The 20851-nt window shown below is 38.3% G+C and overlaps 1 protein-coding gene across 7 annotated transcripts in view; it reads right to left on the minus strand.

Moving 5' to 3' along the window:
* Positions 1-20851, minus strand: part of ANKRD44 (ankyrin repeat domain 44) — a 165712-nt gene that overhangs the window by 69995 nt on the left and 74866 nt on the right. For all 7 annotated transcript variants that reach the window (XM_039347981.1, XM_039347978.1, XM_039347977.1 and 4 more), the window contains exons 3-4: positions 7605-7683; positions 821-891 (exon numbers count right to left, since the gene is read on the minus strand). In XM_039347981.1, the coding sequence (XP_039203915.1) occupies positions 821-891; positions 7605-7683 (150 nt within the window). The remainder of the gene's footprint in view (positions 1-820; positions 892-7604; positions 7684-20851) is intronic.

Consider the following 20851-nt stretch of genomic DNA (forward strand, 5'->3'; position numbering starts at 1 on the left):
GGCTTGTCCAGAAACGGAATTCTGGATCAGCATGCGATATCAACTTTTAATTTTATTTCTCTTCCCAAGTAAGTTTTTATATTTCCTATATTTATGCTTTCTATTAGTGACCATGGAATTATATTTCATGGTACAAATTCATTAAGTAAACCAGATGCAGTATGGCCATCTAAACCACAAAAGCTTTGCATACTAGCCTCTTTAGGTTAAAGTCAGACTTTATTCATTTGTGTCATAGACAAAAATGATCACCGGATCAAAGAATACAATGTAATCATTACCAGGGCCACAAAGAATTTTGGGAAACAACTACTATGTTTCCATTTAGTCACCAAATAGTTAATGTAAAGAAGCTTGTGCTGTAATTTAATTTATTTATAAACCCTTTGGAAGTCTCAGGAAGACAGAAAGACAGAATGTTTATTGGGGTTTTACAGATACAAATGAGCTGCATCTTCCTGGCCCACATGAATTGGTTGACAGTACATGACACAATAGACATAATGGTGAATGTTATACCACATAACCTGCAATGCAGCATATACCCTCTTCCTCCTTTCCTTCCTCTCCCCACCCCAGCCCTCAAATGTATCTGCTTCGCAGCTTTGATTCCCTGATCCAGTTGACTACTAAATAAACACATTAAATACACACAGTGGCCCATTATTCAAGACACTTAACTTGGAATTACATAGACAATTATATTGAATTGTTCCTTTATGGATGTGTGTATAAGGGACGAAGTAACAGTAGTGCATCTTTTTTTTTAAGTTGAAACCTGTGAAACACATATTGTTGAAGCATTGGCTGTATTACTCACTTCACTCCTTGAAGCAACAGCTCGGTGGAGAGGAGTCAGCCACATGTTATCCTTTGCATTGACACGGGCTCCTGCAAATCAAATGGACATCTCTTAAATATCACCTCACCCAAAACTGATGTTTGGTAAAGAGAACCGCATGCAATATGGAATGCATTCCAGACCATACTGCCCCTTTTTGGGTGTTTGTTTCAAGATGGCTGCTAACAAAGGCAAAGTAACCTTGCTGACTCCCAAAATAATCCTGGAAAGTTGGGCAGGAAAGAGAAGCAAAAAGGATTGATTTTCTGAAATTAATACCGCCTACAGAAAAAGAAAACTAGCAGTAGGAAAGACTAGTGAGGCCATGGATGGAAATATCCAAAGAATAATGACTTTAAAAATGATCAAAGGCTTCCCAAATGCAATAAAAGCTATTCATTTATTTATTGCCTTCATTATTTTTATACATAACTCAGGATGGGAATCATACCTAATACTCTTTCCTCCTCTTATTTTCTCCACAAAAACAACACTGTGTGGTAGGTTGGGCTGAGTGACTGGCCCAAAGTCACCCAGCTGGCTTTTATGCCTAAGGCAGGATTAGAACTCATGGTCTCCCAGTTTCTAACCTGACACTTTTACCAAAAAAATCATGAGAGGCATCTGCAGGTAAGCACCAATAGTTTGCTTGGAATGCTATCAAAGGTCAGACAGTTCAATCACTTGCATTGTTGATACTGATGCTGCTCATACACACCCTATTCTGTAGCTATCCATACTCACAGTATACAAAAATTAAGTCCATGTGCCCTGGCCAACTGCCCTTCAAACATGGAGCAAATGAGAAAGCGGAGAAGCAGGGGAAGGGAAGGTCCAGTATTTATACTGTAGCTTTACCGAGACAGCATTTTATTGCTTTATTGGATTCATTGTCTAAGACCTAAAATAAGCTAGACATTCATTCATTCATTCATTCATTCATTCATTCATTCATTCATTCAATATCTATACCTGCCCATCTAAGCTAAGTGACTCTTTCCTATTCTACTATTAGTAGAATCCTCATTCTACTATTTTTTAAACAAAAGAACTTATCAATACTACTTATTTTCTTCATTCTACCCAAATCCTTTCCATTCTGTCAATAGGTTCTGTTTTTCCAGTTGTGTTTTCTATCTCTACTGTCCTATTGTTGTTTAATAAGATTTAAAGAGAAGATGGAAGAAATCTTTTTGTCATCAATAAGCCCAATATTCTAATATATAGTTTGGATATAATACCTTTTCTTTTTTTTCTTTTTTCTTTTTTTTTTTTAAAAAAGGGAATTCACATTTTACTGATAGCTTGACTGCAATCTCCGAAAAAATAAGGTGTAAATTTTCCTGGGGGCTGCTAAGCCACAAGGTTGGCAGAAATGAAACACATTTCTAAGCACACCACAGAAGTACAATAGGTGCCTATGTTAATCAGATCTGGTTTCCACATCCTCTGCCTTTGCCAATTTTCAAGGTGCTGTTTATCTAACGTAGAGAAGTTATCTGCACATCATTGATGTATTTAAATGTATTTTAAAAGCAACTATTCAGAATGTCTGATTAAGAATGCAACCTTTCCCACTTGAAAGTCATACGAATCTGATATTATAGCCTCGCTGGCTCAAAGAACATGGCTCTGTTACATGAAATTCCTCTCTAGACCACTCTCAGGCAACATATTTTAGTTTACAACTTCCATAAGTCTCAACCAGCAACTCTCAGGGTTCTGCCACTTGTACCTGCCCTTCAAAAACATCTGACGAGCACAAGGTTGTCTACTGCTCCCAAAGTGTTGGGCGACAGAAGAGCATGAATCCATAAACCAAGTTCTCTTTCCTGATCATCTGGCCAATGTTCTGTATTTGACAGCACAGTATTGAATTGGGGAGAAGGGACTATACTAATCAGAGCTCTTGTAACTCTTGGGTAGAAATGTCACTGTGCAGTTCACCCTTTAACAAATCTAACACAGTCCTAACCAATATTAAGCATCCTGCAGATGTGCTCAGACATTCATTTTAGCAGCTTCAAAGAACCAAGCTTCTCTTTGAAGTTTGCTGTGCTGCTGAACACTGCCTTTGGCCCACAGCTATCCAGAATCAAGCAACCTAATCTGCTCTGAATTGTGTAGCTAATAATCATATCATAACATGGTTCTTTATTAAATTTAAAGCTGTGCTGATGGGGTGATTTCATCAGGGGCACAGCAAACATGGAGGGGAGATTTATACCGCTATGAGACTGTGGCCCTTAATGGCATAAAAATTTAATCAGATACATAAATAAATTAACATTAGAGGGGAAGGAGAAGTCTCCTTCGTGCCAAAACTAAGCAAGAGCTATATTTGACAGGATTGCAGAAAGGGGAGAAGGGTAGCCCTTCTCTTTTTGCAGCATGCTCCTGACAGATATCTGTCTCGCCCAAACGGTTTTCAATTTTAAAAATTCCAGAAACGGCTGCTAGCCATAGAGAGCAAGCAACTTTTGGTGGGGGCCTTTTGATGTTATACAGTTCAGATATTGAAGCGCAAATCTCTGGTGTGAGAACACGGGCTCTGTGATTCGGCTACATATAAATTCAGGCAAGATTTCCAAAATCCTTGCAATCTCAATCTGACAGCTTCAACCTACATAAACAGTCACGCTGGCTACAGTTTCACTATGCTGCTTTGAGACATCTGGCTGCTGGTCTTTTGCATTAACTCTGAATAATTTTTGTTTAATGGTAACCCAGAGGCCCATTCCTGATATGTCTCAATGCAAAGGACATATGCTTTATTCATTACACGCTATGTTTATTTGTACTGCTGGTGCACCAGTTCATGTGCCACAAGACTAACTATGAACATATTTCACCAAATGTCTCTCCTGAGCCTTGAGGGAAATTCAATGGGCCAATTCTTTTTGCAGGATCTAGCCTCCCCAACAGGATTGCTACAGGTTATAAATCCTTCTTGCATTACTTTAAATATAAAAAATGAACAGAAAAGATTTGAGGAGTTTCGCTCTCTGCCGTTTATGCTGATCAGTATTCAACAAATCCATCCTTTATGAAGCATCACCCAAAATGTAGACCTTTTTTTTAACAAACGAAATGGCATTAGTTTGATAGAGAGGAGCTTGCTTCCCATCCATTGGGGCACTACAGCGAAGTAATTTATGAGTCATAACCTTGTATTACTCAAAAGGGGTACAAGCAATGATGTGCTTGATAAATAATGGCACTTCAGAGTTTTGCAAGAAAAAAGCAGCCAGAAAACACACACAAACACAAAAAGCTAGCATTGCCCAAACCTCAAAAACATGACTGGGCTGTACTGCTAGCTCAGAAAGGGAAGGTGTATTTATTTATTGATATACATATTTATTAATTAGTTATTTTATTTACTTCATTTGTGTGCCACTGATTCCCTTTGAGGATAACTTAAATTACTACTTTAGAAGGAAGAGTCCTCGAACATAGGTTTTTGATTTTGAAGATAGGATCCCAATGTTTTCCCCAATGTCTGCAACAATACTGAAGCACAATACAAGGCTTGACATCCAGAAAACATATTTCAAGCTTCCCAATGGGTTCATACTCATTATCTCCATCATCCTTACACACTATCATGGGAGAAAGGCCAGTTTTATCAATTCAGTAAAGAAGAGTCAGGGAGGAAAGCTGAGGAAAAGAGAAAAAACTGGAATGTGGATTCTTCTACAGGTAGCCCTTGACTTATGACCATTTGTTTAACAGTGGTTTGAAGTTATGATGGTGCTGAAAAAAAATGACCTATGACCCACCCTTATAGATAGTCCTCGTGATCATGATTTGTGATTTTCCCAGCCAGTTTCCAACAAGCAAAGTCAATAAGGGAAGCCAGATTTGCTTAACAACAGCATGATTCACTTAACGACTATGATTTGCTTAATAATTGGATGATTTAACAATCACAGTAAGAATGTCATAAAATCAGGTCTTCTATCTCTGGGGCTCTGCTAATACAAGTACATTCATTGTAAGGGCTACCTAATAGCAAATCAATAAAGTATTATTAAGTAGATTTGTGTGTTTTCACAAACAGAATTAATTTTTGGATTTTGGTTTTGAGTATCTGCTCTTATTTGAAGACGTTTTGGCCACATATTAATTATTCAGAATGGGGAAGAAATAATTTTAACAAAAAATGTTGGTGCTCCCCCAATTATATAGATTTTCTATTCCATTGCTTAATTTTCTTTATTCATTTTCTCCTGTTATTTTATCTCCTTTGAATGACATTAAGTAGCTTGGCTCATTAGTGAAAAAAGTAACAACACGGATTTTTATAAAGCTGATAGGATGTTATTAAGTTTTTAATATTACTATTTTAATTGTAAAATATAAAAAACTTTCATTTATTCAAACCTTAAAAAAAAAATACAGAGCGCTGATTAGGCTCACAAGTCCTGTTTCATTCTAAAATACCCCAAAACATTTTTTTTCCTCTTAAAAAACATATGGCTTGAGTTTTGACAGCTAATAAAAATATTTTTATGCATCTGGAGGAACTATAATTAATCTGACATTGTAGAAATTACCTGTCTCCACAATCAGCAGATTTGGAATCTGCAAGAATTGAATAAAGGCATCTAAATGTTAAAATTCCAGCCAAGATTTCTCATGTGATACCATGCTGTATAATAATAAGAACTGGAAAAAAGCTACATCTACATAAAGCAAGGATGACCAACCGGCATCTTGCCTTCTCAGATGTCTTTTTGGGTAATGGTTGATCTCAGCAATGTCTGATTTTCCCAAATTGGAAAGTTGTGAGGAGTAAATGGGGTCTTCTTCATCTCTTAACCTTTCACTCAACTCTTAACCTTCCAAATTGGGCCTCATGGCATTATCAGCAACACACCTACAGACTCCAAGGTCAAATATATACATTTTTAAACTGTACAGCACTCTACTGTAAGAAAATTGCCTACTTTGGCTAATGGATACTATCCAATTTCCAATGACTCTGGGAGGTTCTGCAAATAAATAACATTAAAGGGAACATTAAAAGGAATAAAACAATATAATAATAAGCAAGAACAAGGAATAAAAGGCGGCAGATTAGACAGGAATAAAATCAAATCCGCACAATCTAAAAGGGCTTTGCAAAAAGCTTATGCAATAACCCAAGCCTTGAAGAGTGGGGACCATCCACTTCTCGAGGGAGGTTTGTTCCAGATGGCAGGTGCTGTGTCGGATGGTATGGTTTAAACAAAGATACCCAGAGCATGCCAAATCTACCAGATCAAATCAGCTGGGCAGATACTATGGAAGACAGAGTAACCTGGCTCATGTAGGGCTTCATAGATAACCAGCACCTTGAATCACACCTGCTTGGAGACAAACCCGCAAACAAACTTGTGAAGCAGAAGTGTTACATGGGCATATCAAGGAATACCAATGATGTTGCATTTGGGCCAGTTGAAGCTTCTGAGTGGTGTTCAAGGGAAGCCCCATGTAGTACTTGTTTACTCTGAAGTTTACAAAATTCCCTAATTTTAAGAAAAGGCTCCAGCAAAGTAAACTGCTGTTTGGGGCACTCTTTTCAATATCTCTTTTCTCAGTCTCCCCACCACTTTCCCTACCCCCACCACCATTTCCAGTCTTTATTCCAGGAGCTCAATAGTTACTTAGACTTTTCGGGGCAGTTGTCTTGATTACAATGCCCACTTAGATCTAATACGTTAAAGAAAAATTTTCTTGTATTGTTAAAAAACCTTGTGTTTCCTATTTCTGACTTGTTTTGATTACAAGCCTGTTTTGATTACAAACCAGAAGCACTCAGACTTATACACTGGAAACAAATGGTTGTCTTCTTTTTACGTGATAATGGAACATTCCTTATTTTTTAGACATAGGTATCGTACAAAATTCTGGACCTCTAGAAAGGATCTAGAATTAGTGATATTGGAAAGGGGATAGTCATTTATTAAGAGTTAAATGCCATCAGAAATATTTGGCTGGCACCTATTACTTGAATAGGGCAAGGAACAATTGTCTCAAAGCCTACTCTTTAACCAGGTGATTGCAACCTTATGCCCACTAGATGTGCTGGCAACAATTCCATAAACCTCCACCTAAGGGAGCCACAGTAGCTCAGAGTAATGTAATCAGTAATCCAAACTCCAATATTGCAAAAAGCTGCTTTCAGAACCACAGTGTTTTTCAAGGCATTCCAGCAACAGAGAATATAGCCAACTTTTCAAAGTGATTTAAGTAAAATAAGCTTTCTACTGAGTCCTTCATAACACCATATTCAGTCTTTATATTAGGTTATGAAAAAATAGCATTACTGTTCATTTTTAAAAGTTATATGACTAACACTCTGGCATTAATAGGTAATCATCTACAAAAACCATTTTGTGAGCCAAAGCAGTATTTGAGAGAAACTTAACATTTGACAGTGTCAAGTTGCTACAGATTGAACATGGAAAAAGTAGTATTTAGAATACTTTCAACAAAAAAAGTAACTTTGTACAGTTACAAACCCAGACACATCATGCAGCCTTTCTTACCATGGTGCCCTTCACATATTCAATTCTAGTAAATCCCAGCTGGTGTGGAAGTTGAAATTCAATATATATGGAGGGTACAAAGCTGGGAAAGGCTGATGTAGTAACTGATGTATTACATATATTAAACCTCTTAGTTTGCATTACAAAATGAGGTATTTAACTCTGTAGCATTTACGAGCATTTCAATCATTTGGCATTCATAATTGCCAAACAGAAAAGATACATACCGGACAAGATGAGGAGTTCAATAATCTCTGCATCTCCCAAGAAAGCAGCAACATGAAGTGGAGTGCGCTTCTCCGTGTCCTAACAAAAAAAAAGAAAAGTGATGGTAAAAAAAGGCTATTGTAGATCTTGTGCCATATGAACTAGAAGGCTAAGACCATAACTTTATAGTAGTGTAGATGGTTTTTTGAAAGAGAGAGAGTCAGTGTTGACTCCTGGCAACTATTTGGTTTAGTCCCTGAAGTTTTCTTCGCAAAGTTTTTGGAAGTGGTTTCCTAGGCTGAGAGCGGCCCAAAGTCAACCACTCAAAGTTTAGTCTGGTGCTTTAACCAGTACATCAAACTGACTTTTTCTGTAGGCTTTAGGTCTGTGAAAAAAGAAAGGTTAGGTTTTATTTACTCTTCAAAATCAATACAGAATGGCAGGTAGAGACTTCTATGCCACACTTTCTCTTGTTCTAGCTGCCCTTACCTCCCTTAGCAATAGTACCAAATAATCGGCATCATAATGATAACTTCCCTATGTGAGACACTGGTATTTGTTACCCCTACAGTACTGACTTGAGGACCAAGAAAGACCTTCGGAAATTGTCTTATTATTTTATAAACAATGGATTACGCAAAGTCATATGGCATTGCTTACTGGGACAGGAGTGAGAAAGTTGGGTTGATGCAGCCAAACTTTAGAAAGTCAGCGACTTCCCATCCTCCTTCCCCTTAGTTCATTAATTGAAATCATATTCAGATTTTCCTTCCTTGGGCTTCTTATATGTTGTTATATTGTTGGGACTGTACATTTTGCTCTAAAACTGTGGATTTGGGGGAAGATTAATCTGCAAATCAGACAACACATTTGTAATTACTGCAGGTATATGTTGTATTCCTGATATTGTTTTATCTGCTTAAGACTTTAAGCATAAAGATCAAAGACATGTAGTTGATACTTTGGGGGCTGCGTATGAATTCAAGTTGCCATCTGGATTTTAATTAGTTAATGATGGCTGGTATCTCATCAAAGTTTAAGGTTATTAAATACAAAAATGCACTTATTGTTAATTTTCCTTATAGAAACAATACATTTGCAATTTATGTAACAAAAAACAAACAATGTAATGGTACTTAAATTTATGAACTGCTACTTGAAAGTTTAAAAGAGAATAATATTTATGTGTTGTGTACCATCCATTTTTTATTTTGTTGCTGTTCTTTCTTGCACATTAAAAGTTTTTTTTAAAAAAAACAGACTCCTTATTCTTATTGTTCCATTTTTTCAAAATGATGTAACAGTCCCAGAACGGGTAGAATTTAGTTTGTGGTCTGTTCTCTCTCTTGCAGGTAGCATCTATTTGGATGCTACAAGAATGGTTTGGTGGGACTAATGTTCACCTATATAGAGTACCTTGTTTGTTAGATGAAGCTGTAAGGTAGAAGTCTATATGGGTCCCACAGTTTTTTCCACTGTAAGGCTTTTGATTTAAGCTCTTGAAATATTCCATTTGAACTATTTGTATCCAGGTCTGGTTTCAATTCTCAGGGGGCAGAACTTAGGAGTATTTTTGTATTATTTTGCAAAATGGTACAAAGCTTTTTGTGCATGGAGGCCAAATTTGGAAACAACACTATGTTTAAGTAATACCTATATCATGTTGTTGGGGATGGTAGAAACTGAGAAATTGGAATGATTTGTAAATACTATATCTTTTTAAAATAAGAAAGCACCTGCCTTATACTCTGCAAATAACAGGCATATGGTGACTTAGGCAGCTAACCCATAAAATGATTGTGTTATGTACGTTTGGATCCAAATGAAAATAGTGTCTCTATGTGTGTGTTGTGGTCTACGAACTGCTATGAGGTCTATCTAGTTCCCCTCCTGTCTTTAATCCTAAAACCGCTTTTCCCTATAGTGCTAACAATTCATGCGTATTTCCATAGTGAGTGACCAGCACTCCAGTATTTGGTTTTATCATATTTATCTACACTGGAATTTCTAAATGAGTGCTGTCTGCAGGTTTTGTCACCTATTTGATAATATGTCCTCCATGCCCCCAGCCTGAAGCAGGTCCTCTCTCCAGAATGTTATTATTATCTGCCTTCTGCTTTGTGTCCAATCAGGATAATTTGCCTTCTGCTTTGTGTCCAATCAGAATAATTCCTCTGAAGGTAAAGGCAAGGGGAAAGGAGCCCCTCCTTGCTGTTTCTTTTACCGATTTATGCCACTACTTATTCATTTATTTAAAAGATTTATGCAAATGCCCATCTTATAAAGCACAATTCTGGATGGCTCCAGAATAAAACCAAAGGCAAGAAAAACAAGAAAACTATGCATCTCACAATATCCAGTCCATTACACCATACAGTTCTCTGGGTCCTACCTCACCTTCTTCTAGTGCAGTGGTTCTCAACCTGTGGGTTGGGACCCCATTTGGGGTCAAACGACCATTTCACGGGGGTCGCCAAAACACGCTGTCCGCCATTTTTTTCCCTTTTCCCTAGCTGTCCTACTCCCTCTTATTGGTGGCCACACCCATTTGGGGGTCACCACAACATGGGGAACTGTATTATGGGGTCACAGCATTAGAAAGGTTGAGAACCACTGTTCTAGTGCCTGGTTTTTGTTTTTTGTGTGTGTGTGTTTAGAAAGCACTAGAAGAAAACAGTATTAGAAGCTACTATTAAACAAGCAAATCCAAAATTTCTCAGTGTGTCTCCTAGCCTTAATATAGAATAGGCTTCATTTATCCTGTCATTGTTACAGTATCTCACTGATACGGTTTTAAAAATTAAGTCTAACCTTCTGAAATTATCCGGAAACATCTTACACTGCATCACTGCAGAACTTCTGTACCAAAATAAGTACCGCCCTTAAATCTACCATCTGGGGCTTTCTTGAATCACAGGGCTCAAAGTAGAAACTACAAAGGTAGCAATTAGCTAGAAGCAGATATTCTGAGTTTCATTCAAGTTGCAGCAAATTTACTGTAGACCATATTTTAGGAACATGTGGACATCCTAGATATAGCATTAAGCTCAAATAAAATTAAAACACTTCAATCAAAGATTTCCTCAAGTTGCCCTTGACTCTTGATGATGATATATCTGTGTTTTCGTGCCAACAATATAGAAATGTTTTGTGTTGCCTTCCTTCTCATTTCTTCCCAATGTAGCCTACAGAGCTGGCATTTTCTGATAACCTTTTATTAATCTTTATAATCCTACTTGGCTTTTTCACTATTAGTTAAAATAGGCCAGATATTCAAGAACAAATGGCAACTGGAGATCGATTTGCAATATGTAGAAGTTATCAAGTTCTATACCAAAGGACAGAAAAAAACAAATATCAGGGCTCATATATTGAAGACATCTGTTCCTTTATAAATATTTTGAAAGATACTAGTTTAAATAAATAATTGAATATAAGAAAGTTGACTACAGAGGAAGGTCAGTTCACCTTGTTAAGATAAGCATGGTATGTTTTAAGCACAGGTCTTAAACAAACTAAAAAAAGTTGAGCCAAAAACAATAGCTACATTAAACAATGCCAAGGATATATTTGTGGGATGCAGAAGCAAGATTAATTTGTTTTTTTACTTCGTTCTTCAGTAAAAGTATTTTGCATTGTTATATAAGTTAGTACTAAAAAAAAAGCAGACTGATATATGAGGAAGATAACTTTTGCTGAGAAAATCAAAAGAACAATGAACGGACAACTGCATATGGGTATTGTTCAATCATTTAAACGTATCTTCCTTAATCTAATTAAACCTAAATGTGTTGGACTAGAATATTGATCATTATGGAATTATGGGAACTGGAATCCAACTAAAGTGGAGAGCACTAAATTGTCATCAGCCATTCAGTCGTGTCTGCCCCTCGACCACTGTATGGATTAACACTCTCCATGCCCCTCTGTCTCGTACCGCCTCCTTCAGATCCACCACAGTCATCCCAGTGTCATCTTTAATAGTGTCCAGCCAGCGGGCACTACATTGTGAAAAGTTATTATTTACATGGATTTTCAATTATTCTGTAATAATGTGAAAATAATCAATTTTCCAACATTGCCAAGAAAACTGAATGCACTTCTCAAAAGCAGGGAAAACAAAAACATTAACATACTGACTGCATTTTTTTTAAGTGATAGTTCAAGCAGGATCAAATACTGTAAGCCTATTGCTAGCGCTTACCAATTAGGGAAGTATGACTACATACATGCATAGGAGTCACGAAAATACTTTGACACTGTTACTAACAGAACACAGCCAAAATACTAGTAGAAGAGAATTCTGTCAAAATAATTTTAGGGACTGGATCACAGCTCCAAAACATGAAACCTACCTGCTCTAAATTCAGGACACAAAATGGCTCAATCTCAGAATTGGTCCATCCATCTTAAAATATTGAAAAAAATCCTATAAACCCTTACACTAATTGTCAATTCATTGCAGCTTCATATTCCCTCAGGCTCAGGATAACTGAATAGATCCTCATAAGATACAATGGATTTCAGACTGTGCAAAGAATAAATAAGAAGAGCAACCTGTCAATATAAAAAACTTATTAATTATAGCCGTGAAATATTAACTTTCACTGAAATTTAGATATACAATAATGGGAACCAGCCAGGTCTCTAAACTATTGTTAGATCAAGCAGATATATTTGTGCTGTATAAATTCAGTATGAGGAATTCTAAGTCCCCTTGTTCCCTGTGGATAGTTAGCCTATGAAACCACATGCAGGAACACTGGGTTTACAACCAGTACCATAAAGTAAAAGATACAGAGAGGAAATACGGTACCTTGAAGAAAAAATAGAGCAATCAACATATCTGAATTAGCAAGAACAACCTGAACTAAGTAAATCCATAGTGAAACACTCCCTATTTATGCCCACATATAATCATACTATATTTCTACACATATTCACATTAGGAAAGGAAACAAATGCTGTATCTATTCTTTTTACATTCTGCAGCCAAGACCGTTATCATTGTAGGAAGCCCAAAATCACACCTTACTGATTCTGAAAATTACAACCCAACACCAGCCCTTCATCAGTAAAAAGTTAGATGTTTTTTCACATAGGTGAAAACACAGCAAACTGCACTGACTATGCAGTAAGAAAGAGACTGTTAGAAAACCCTAAAATAAATTACACATAATGGCCAGGATCACTCAAATAGAAGTCTCATACACACACACAAACACAAATACAGAATGTGATCCTCTTCTCACACTTTTTAGTAATGACCTAATTTTGTGTTTAATATTAAATATTAGGTCCATGAGCTTTTGCAATCCCTAAGCAAGACTTAACTGCTGTACATCTAGAAAGAGAAATGGTTTCACTCCTCACAATAAGACTTAATGTGCTTTGTTTGGTTTTCAGGTATTCTGAACAAAATTGCTATGGTTTATTCACCAACCCCTGCTTAAAATATTTTTATTTTATTTTATTTATTTTATTAAATTTATATGCCACCCATCTCACTCTACAAAGCAATTCTGGGCAGCATATAAAACATATTTTGTAAAACCAGTATTACATATTAATTCCATTTTTCCTAACTTCTGAATTGCATGTTGTGGCTGTTGTTCAGTCAGTCAGTTCAGATTCAGTTCACATACCGCAATCAGGGAATCTATGACATTAATAATTAGTGTGATGTCTCTATAGTTTAACATTTTGTCTAGTTCTGTCGTATTTTTTGCTCAAGTAGCAGATGTTTTTGCATTTCATAGCTTTAGTCACCATCCTTGTGAAGTTTGGAGCCCACTTTTTCATTACTTCAACTTCACCTCTTCGTGTTTCCATTTTATTGGCATTGCCTGACATAACCTTAAGGACTTTTTAAATAACAGGTAATTGACCAACCTTTGTACTCTCTTCTCTTACCTTTAATAATGTATAATTATTATAATTTATAATTTAGTCTTCTTCATTTCTTGCTATAATAAATAAGTTTTATTTTGCGGTCACAGACCAAAATACAAGTGCAACAAAAGAAAACACAAGAAAAATATAATCACAAACAATTAACACCAGAAGTGTTAGCTAAGGGGGATTACAACATTCTCTTCTAATAGTTACAGCTCTTAAAAGAAATTTAGAAACCTGAGAAGTAATATAGGAGGAGCCATCCCTTAGACAACATAAAACGAAGTTACTAACATTAGAACCAGAGGGATCAATTCCAAGGAGAGTCAATAGTTTAATTCTGGCTGTATTATACATGGGGCAGTATAATAAGTCATGCTCCACAGTTTCAACTTCAGCCCTATCACAGGGGCATAATCGCTCACTAAACGGGAGCCTCCTGAATCGCCCGTCGAATAGTGCTGAGGGCAAGACATTGAAACAGGCTAGGGAAAAGACTCTTCTATACTTGGGATGGTTAGAGTATAGAAATAAAAGGCCATCCTCAATCGAGCCGAAGTGGCGCAGCAGTTAGAGTGCAGTACTGCAGGCCACTTTAGCTGACTGTGTTCAGCAGGTCAGCGGTTCAAATCTCACCGGCTCAAGGTTGACTCAGTCTTCCATCCTTCCGGGGTAGGTAAAATGAGGACCCAGATTGTTGGGGGCAGTGTAAATATATATATACATTGCTTACTGGTGTACACCGCTTAGAAAGTGCTTGCACTTAAAGCGGTATATAAGTCTCATAAATAAATAAATAAATAAATCCATAATTATTAGAATGGCTAAAGATCAGAGGGGAGCAGGTTTTGTTGGCTCTGGCTCTTAAGTATTGCAAATCTATGTCCACAAGCTATTGGACTACCCTAAACTGGGCGTCCTTGAGACCATAATCTCCCAGAGCATCCCCCGTAAAAGCTAGCAAGTGGAGTTTCTTCGTCAGCTCCCTCTCCCAACGAGAAGTATGAGAGTCAGCAAACACCAGGGAGAGGTAGCTACCAGTGGCTGCCAAAAAGAGCACCCGAAACTACCATTTGAAGGTGTTAATCCACGCCATGCATTCAACTGAACGAATGCCCAGTTCCAGGTACATTGAAGCAAATCCAACACAGGGAGGAAGACCCAGAAGTTTCCTAAGAAAAACAGCCTGGGTACTTTCAATACAGTTCTTGAAGCCTCGTATCCATATGGGAATTCCATAAAGAGTTTGGGCCAGGGTTTTGGCTTGATATATACGCAGAGCAGAAGGAATAAACTGGCCTCCTTGGGTAAAAAAAAAATCTTATAACTTGCTGATGGCTACAGGAGGCCGAATTCAGCACTTGGGTTCAATGATTAGTCCAAGCACCAGTATTCTGAAATTGAATACCTAAATACTTAAAATGGAAAACCTGCCTAACAACATTACCACTGATAGCCCAGTTGTATAATTTACGGGCTCTAGAGAATACCAATACTTTGGATTTGTCATAATTAATAGACAAATGGTTCTCAGCACAGTAGAACCCAAATGCAGAAAGTAATCTTTTTAGACCGAGCCTTGATTGTGATAGAAGGACCGCATCGTCAGCATAAAGCAGTGCTTCTCAAATAGTGGGGCATGCCCCCCAGGGGGGGCGTGAGGCTCCGTAAAGGGGGGCTCGTTTGACCTCGGCAAATACTGTCATATTGGATTTCTAGATCGGATCATCCGACTCACCCGCAAGCGGCAGCCCGACGCGGAGGACAACATGACCGCCAACGCACGTGACACGTGCAAAGGACCCGATTGGATAGACATGATGCTCTATCCTGATTGGCCAAACCCGCCCGTGTGACTTTTAGACCCGGAAATCAGTCCTCTGTACAGAAAAAAATTTTTTACAGTCGCGCGGGGGGCGCGAAATGTTTTCTTCTTCCTAGGGGGGCATGACAGAAAATAATTGAGAAGCACTGGCATAAAGAAGAAGCGGAATCTTCGTATTTAACAACTTTGGGGTATGGGACTCAATGCATTCAATATAAGAGGCCAGGTCGGATAAGAATAGATTAAACATAAGAGGGGCCAGGACACATCCCTGCCTAACTCCACTCTGAATCGGGATAGGATTTGAAAGTTCTCCCTGAAAGCCGCACTTAACCTGGCTAGAGGTCTGATTATACAAAGATCTGATTAAGAACAAAAGATGTCTGTCAATAGAACTTTTGCGCAATTTTGACCACAACAGTTCCCTAGGGACTGAGTCAAACACTGTCTTTAAATCAATAAAAGCAGTAAAGAGTTTGCCACCTGGTGTAATAGCGTATTTATCAACCAGGTGTGCTAGGACAAAACAGTGGTCCAATGTGGCACAGCCCGCTTTAAACCCAATCTGCTCTGCACCAATAATGTTAGACTCCTCAACCTAAGTGAGGAGTCTACGTTGAAGATATTTAGCATACAATTTCCCAATGATGGAAAGCAGGCTTATAGGGTGATAATCGGCAGGGTTGTTCCTGTTTCCTCATTTAAACACTGGAATAATAATTGCTAGACTCCAAGAGATAGGAATCCTACCAGAGGAATTAATATGGGTGAAGAATGTTGCCAAAAGAGGAATCCACTACTCGGGATTAGATTTTAGCAAAATGGGGGGGTATAGCATCGGGGCCAGGGGCTTTGCCTGACTTAAGTTCTGAGATAAGCTCAGCGATTTCAGCATGAGTCACGGGTTGCCATATAGGAATTGCAAGAGGCAATTGTGATCCAAGCTCGGTCAAAATTATTGATGCCTGAAAGATTGACAAAAAATGATTTTCCCAATCTCTGTTAGAAATACAGCAAAGAGGGAGTTCTTGGTAATCAGAGAGAGAGCTGGCAACAATTTGCCAGAATAGTCGGGTGTTCTTCTGCTGGATAGAGAAGAGAAGTAAATCCCATTTCTCTCTCTCTTTAGCCCTCTTTTTCTTAACAATTAGCCCTTTATACTCCCGCTTCAGATGGTAATAGTCCTCTGGTGAGCGTTTGTCCCCACGGTTACGGTAAAGCAAGTAAACCCGGTTAATCTGGTTCCTAAGCATCAGACATTCTTTATCAAACCAGGAATTGCTTCTTAAGTGATATGGACCCCTTGGCCTACAATCAGCTCCTAGCTCCCTTTGAACACTATTAATTAGTGATTCAAAGGCTAAGATTGTCTTTGAGCCACTACATTATAAAGGCTAAGACATTCCGGAGATGATAAAAAGGAGTGGAACTTTCTTTCGGTATTAGAAGACCATTTGATCCTCTTTATATAGAAGGCCACATGGGGATCCAATATCTGGGGGCCTTTAGTTAAGTGTATATTTGAGGAAAGCCCAATAATTGTAACCAGGGGGTAATGATCACTCTCTGTGCGGCAGTCCACATAGAAAGCATGGACTGCCTTTCTTAGTAACTGAGAAACCAGCACAAAATCAATAATGCTACTCCCACGCGAGGAACTAAAAGTAAACTCACCGACTAGATCGCCTGGGGTACTCCCGTTAAGGATTATCTTGTCATGTTGGGATGCTAAAAGTGCTAACTGAATACCAGCAAAAGGTGTTAGTTCATCCTTAGAATGTCTAGCTGAAATCTGATGGCCTATTACCTGAAGGATTTCTTGGGAGTAAAGTGCCTCAATCGATGGAGGAACTTGGACTTCCAGTTGGGCATTAAAGTCACCCCCTATAAGGGTGTATAGCCCTGGAAATTTTGTTTCAATACAAGTAATATAGTTCTCCAGTTCATCCCATTGAGACTTAATGTTGGCTTGCCTCACCATCGGGGAGAGGTAGACTTTAAACACTAGCAATTTGCTGTGTCCTCTCTTAATTAGGAGTGCCATAGCTAAAGAGCCACAGGGGGACAACTCCACTGTCTCCAGCTTTAAAGAGGTAGAGACCAAACAAGCCAAACTACCCTTGGGTCTTCCCGTTGCCAATTGTTTGATGGTGGCCAAGGAGGTGGCCGTAAACCCTGTAAGGGATATCTTATCACATGCCCAAGTCTCCTGAAGCAGAACCACATCAAATGCCTGAATATAGTTGGTAAATTCTATAGTACCACACCTTCTCCACCAACCTGCTATGTTCCACGAAAGACATTTAAGAGTACAGAGGGGGGTTGCCAAATTTGATAGTCATTCTACATAATTAATTTTTTCAAGGGAGCCCTTCTGGTCCAAAAAGATACACCCGTTATTAAGAGGCAGTGTCACCCTCATGGGAGATAAAGGCAGGGAAGGGAGGTGAACCTTGTTCATGGGGCTGTAGAACTCTAAACGCACTCCAGTTCGTACTTGTAGCATTAGTTGGATGCTTGGGTGGCAAGCATTCAGTGGCATCAGCAGACGGGGTCTGAGGGAGCCCACGATCTTCATATTGATGAGTGAGACATCCTGGAAAAGGGGCCAGGAGAACTTCCACTGATGAATTGGTATGGGCTCCCTGTAATCCAGTGAAATCCTTATCAGATAGTGAGAGACTCCAAAGCTTGGCTTTAACTGCAGCCAGACGCTTAATAATTTGGGTCCTTTCTGAATGTGGGAGCACACGAAAGGAGTCGAAGAGCTGTATCTCCTCCTGGTTCCAGAAATTATCTTGAGATAAGTCAGTCACATGAATAGATGGAATCCCAGAGTCACTGGCCTGGGGCTTATTCGCTAAGAAGCCTTGAATACCCTGGGCTGATGTCGCTTCCTTTGAGGCCATTTCTTCCCAGAATGATCAAATCAAGGCAAGGATTCTGAAGAGATGTTACTTGCTGAGAGGCGTTGGTTGGATTGACAGTAGGAAGATCAGTCAAAACCCCATCAGAGAGGGCACCATCAGGAGATTTTACAAGCACAGATGTATATTTAGTAGATGGACTAATATCAGAGACGACATTCAAGGTTGGCACATTAACACATGCTACTGAAGATCTTTTAGGGGCAGTAATTCTCCTAACACTCACAGGTGGTCGATTACTTAAAAGAGGCTTAGTCGACATATCTTTGAAGACTCTTCTTGGCAAAATGCCAAAAAACCTTAATAGAGATCTTCTCTTGAAGAATAGTTTTGGGGTGTTAGAATTGTCAAAACTAAGTAACACTCGAGTGCAGTATATAGAGGAGGGTAAAAATTCAACCTTCTTCAAATCATCAGCTTCCAACCCCAATAGCTGTAGTATATGACCCCTTGCCAGCCATACTGAGCCCCAGCACGGCAAGTAGCCGTTAATAGGATTAATATTTAGGGCCATCTGTTTTGGCTGTAAAACCAGGTGACCGTTTGCATCTAGGAAATGGTTCGAACTGTTGATTTATTTATTTATTTATGAGACTTATATACCGCTTTAAGTGCAAGCACTCTCTAAGCGGTGTACACCAGTAAGCAATGTATATATATATTTACATTGCCCCCAACAATCTGGGTCCTCATTTTACCTACCCCGGAAGGATGGAAGGCTGAGTCAACCTTGAGCCAGTGAGATTTGAACCGCTGACCTGCTGAACACAGTCAGCTAAAGTGGCCTGCTGTACTGCACTCTAACTGCTGCGCCACCTCGGCAGGGTTACATTGAGCAGATCTTTTGCTGAGGCTTGACAGGGGAGGCCCTGCTACCGCATCGGGATGCCAAGTGGCCAGCCCAGCATTACCACTAGCAACTCAAGAAACCAAACAATTTAGGGTACTTATTACTTTATCAAGCTGGAGCTGTATGTTCGCTGTTTTATCTGCAACCAGGAAACATTGCTGAGCCAGAAGTTCTGTAAAGGTAGGCTCGTTTAAAGATCAATTGGGGACCGTAGCTTTAAGGGAGCCTTTGTTCTCAACTTGAGGGGTGACACCCTCAACCATCGAAGGATCGCCATGACTCGCAGCAGCCAGTAAAAAAGGAGCTGGAGTTTTCAAACAAAGAGGCCAAGCCAAAACAAAGTCTTCCATCTTGGATTGTTTCAAAAATGGTTGAGGAACCAGGTTAGTAAGGGATCTGCACCTTTCCTTTGTCTTCATTGTGTTAAATAACACAATAAAGGAGGAGCAGTGTAATATAACAAGAGACTAATCCTCAAGACAAGTCCTGGATCCAAAAAAGCCAAGGGCCAAGAGTCAAGAACAAGCAAGTCCCAATGCAAACAATAGAAAGGCTTCTCACAAGTAAGGCAAAAATCCTACCCTCCCGCCAAAGCAAGGAGTAGGGAGTGAATAAAAAATCACAAAATAGTAAAAAGAAAATACTAATAAAAAAGAAATGGTAAAAAGTAGTAGGTATATAAATAGCTCAAATAAAATTACTCAAAACTAGAAAATACTAGGTTTCCTGACAAAGCAGAAAAACCTATATAGCAACAGCAAAAAACAAAAAGCAGCAGCAAGGCATTCCCATAGCTGAGGCCCAGCTCGGGATATCAAAAATACGGCTAAAACACAGCTAACCCGTAGCTGAAATATAGCTGAGAGTGGATTAGTGACCACACTGCATAAAGTTTCAAAAATGTAAGAGATTTAAATTTAAGAAGATTGAAACAGTAAATTGGTTTAATCTCGGTAAAAAGCAGAAAGCCTACTTGCCTGCTGCTGCTATCAAGGTGGTATCATTAAAATATTCAAAACTATTAATGTTTCTCCTAGCAGTTTTAATTTAAATTCTCTTTCTTCTAGCCAGCTTTTTAAAGATACATTCTGCACATAAGTTAAATAAATATAACTACATAACCTTGACACACTTCTTTCATTATTGTTAACTATTTTGTGCTTTAAAATAAACTTAGGCTGTAAAATAAATCAGAATCACTGACTTGTTAAACAGCTAGTAGAATTTGTTCTAAGCTCCTATTCCTAGTTCTTACTAATAAGAATAGTAAGGAATTCAACAATCATAAATATGCTATTTCTCTACCTGAAAAATCATAGGAAACACACATGCTCTGAGAGCTTTAGCTTATCTACAAATGTCCTATTATTTAAAGTTTGAAAAGTATATTTAGTATATTTTCATACAAAGAATAAAAGATACTTTAAATATAAGATGGCAGTTTTATCTATTAATCCATCCATGTTTTTAAATTCTGTTTTATTATATGCTATGCAGCAAAATTATATTGTGTTTAATTATTTTATTTTCATTAACTGCAGAAGACCTGTGTAATAGGAGTTCTGTTGCCATTAAAAATTCATTGCCAAACCAAACCCTGAATCTTTCTATTCATCCAGCTTTACAAATATCTAAAGTGAGAGAAAACATGCATGAACTCATCAGGATTCATTTGCTTTATTCCAGATCAGGACTGGAGAACAACCTAGATGTTTAAATGCAAGCTAATCTAAATAACAAGCAATTACCCATTTTATTTGCTCTTTCTTG

Source organism: Crotalus tigris, unplaced genomic scaffold (genome assembly GCF_016545835.1).
Source record: "Crotalus tigris isolate CLP2741 ecotype Arizona unplaced genomic scaffold, ASM1654583v1 scf7180000018105.1476442, whole genome shotgun sequence".
In the NCBI taxonomy this organism is placed as follows: domain Eukaryota; kingdom Metazoa; phylum Chordata; class Lepidosauria; order Squamata; family Viperidae; genus Crotalus; species Crotalus tigris.